Source organism: Hemitrygon akajei, chromosome 28, assembly GCF_048418815.1.
Source record: "Hemitrygon akajei chromosome 28, sHemAka1.3, whole genome shotgun sequence".
Taxonomy (NCBI): domain Eukaryota; kingdom Metazoa; phylum Chordata; class Chondrichthyes; order Myliobatiformes; family Dasyatidae; genus Hemitrygon; species Hemitrygon akajei.
This window is the reverse complement of record NC_133151.1, coordinates 18,135,270-18,137,302: the sequence shown is the minus strand read 5'-3', so window position 1 is coordinate 18,137,302 and position 2,033 is coordinate 18,135,270. Positions and strand designations below refer to the sequence as shown.

The 2,033-nt window shown below is 74.4% G+C and overlaps 1 protein-coding gene across 1 annotated transcript in view; it reads left to right on the top strand.

Moving 5' to 3' along the window:
* The window catches only part of ints5 (integrator complex subunit 5), a 13,218-nt gene extending 11,448 nt beyond the window's left edge, over nt 1-1,770 (top strand). The window contains 6 exon segments of the mRNA XM_073031418.1: nt 70-879; nt 881-1,378; nt 1,380-1,496; nt 1,498-1,606; nt 1,609-1,685; nt 1,687-1,770. Coding sequence (XP_072887519.1) covers nt 70-879; nt 881-1,378; nt 1,380-1,496; nt 1,498-1,606; nt 1,609-1,685; nt 1,687-1,770 — 1,695 coding nt within the window.
* Nucleotides 1,771-2,033: the final 263 nt, after the last annotated feature.

Genomic DNA, 2,033 nt, shown 5'->3' with positions numbered 1-2,033 from the left:
TGGAGACGGCGGCCCCCGCCTCCGGTCATCACGGCGCCGGGCCTGGCCGTCCGCGACAGCGTCCGCGAGGCCTGCCAGCGCGTGGTCCAGCTCCTGCTGCTCCACCTGCAGCGGCTGGTGTACGGCCGGGCCCCGGGCCCCGGGGCCGAGGGGCCAGCCGCGCCCGTGCCCTTCCTGGACGGGCTGAAGGGACCGGTTGCCCGAGCTGTGCCGCCGGGCGCTGCGGCCCCGAGTGCAAGCGGCACCCCCTGGCCCCACCAGCTGCTGGGCCTGCTGGCCGTCTACTGCGGCCCTGGCTGGGCGGGCCGAGGCCCTGTGTGAGCTGCTGGCCCTGGCCTCCGCCCGGAGGAGCTGGCCCTAGCCGCCCAGCTCAGCTCGGCCCTCTCCTCCTCGGTGCCGGGCCTGGTCCCGGCCATGGCCGGCCGCTGCGTGGCTCGCCTGCACTCCCAGGCCCCGGCCGCCGAGTGCCGGCGCCTGACTGCTGAACCTCGCCTCCCTGGCCAGGGCCGAGGAGGAGGAGGAGGGGGCGGAGGAGGCAGAGGGGGACGGAGGGGGGGCAGGCGGCCTCGCCGGGCCCTCGCCGGCTACGCCCCGCAGCTGGGCCGCCTCCTGCTGCCGGGTCCGCAGGACGGCGGGGGCTGGCGTCGCAGAGGGGCCGCCCGGCTGCTGGCCGCCCTGCCCCTGCCCCCGTCGCCCTCCGGCCTGGGGCCAGCCCAGCTCTCGGGGCCTGGTGCGGGCTGCCTCTCCTGCTTCTTCCTGGGGCTCCGGCACGGCCGGGGCGATCGGGCGCCGGCCGGCGAGCTGCTGGCCCGCTTGGCCTCCTCGTCGCCGGCCGCCCAGCGCACCGTTCTGCGCCAGCTGGTGGCCTCGGCCCTGCACCCGGCCCAACGCCGCCCTGTTCGGCAGCCAGCCCGCGAGCCCCGACCCCACCCCCTCCCCGCCGGGCCCCAACGACTCCCTGCTGGGGGCCAACCGCGAGCTCGGAGCCGCCGTCGGCTTCGGCGGCGTCTGGGCCGTCTCCCACGCCGGGTGTGATCGGCCGCGGCCTGAAGCCGCCCCCTGGCCGGGGGCCCTGCCCCGGTCCGAGGCCCAGGCCAACGCCTACCGGCTGCTGGCCCTGACCGTCCGCAGCGCCTGCGGCGAGACCCCGGGGCGGGTGAGTGCAGAGGCCGCCCAGGCCGTGGCCCTGGCCCTGGTCGAGGGCCTGTGCCCCGACGTGACGGCCAGCGAGCTGGCCTGGCCCCCGGAGGAGCAGGCCCGGGGCACGGTGGAGCGGGACCTGCAGATCCGTAACCGCTTCCAGGAGAGCCCGCTGCTCTTCGGCTTCCTGCGGCTGGTGGCGCTGGGCCCGCCGGCCCTCTGCCACTGCTCCGTGCTGGCTGCGGGCCCTGCTGGCCACGCTGGTGGCCCACTGGGAGGCCTCGCGTCACGCCAGCGCCACCGCCTCGGCCTGGCCCCTGCACGCCTCCCGCGAGCTGCTGGACTGCATGGCAGAGGGGGCAGCTGCTCCCGCCGGAGCTGGGCTGCATGCACGAGGTCTTCCACCTGCTGGCGCCCTTCGAGGTGCGCCTCCTGCTCCTCGGCGTCTGGGCCTACCTACGGGCCAACGGCCGCTGCCCCAGAAGTTCAGCTTCGACGCCGAGACGGGCTGCTTCTACCGCGAGTTCCCCCGGGACGCCGACCTGGGACCGCTGCCTCGGCCTGCTGCACAGTGTCCTGCACAAGAACATCGACCGGCTGGGTCACCTCTACGGCCACTTCCAGCTCTGACCGCATCCAACACCTGTGTCCACTCTCCGGCCGATCCATTTCCTCTGTCCCCTCCTGTCCCGCAGTAATCTACACTCTCGTGCCATGATATTCCCCCCAACCAACGATATTCCCCAATCCCTGTCCAACACCATTTCCTTCCCTAGTCCGACACTATTCCCTCTCCCCGTGTCCCACACCGTTCTGTTTCCCCGGTCCCACACCATTCCTTTCCCCCGTCCCACACCATTCCCTTTCCCCGTCCCACACCATTCCCTTTCCCC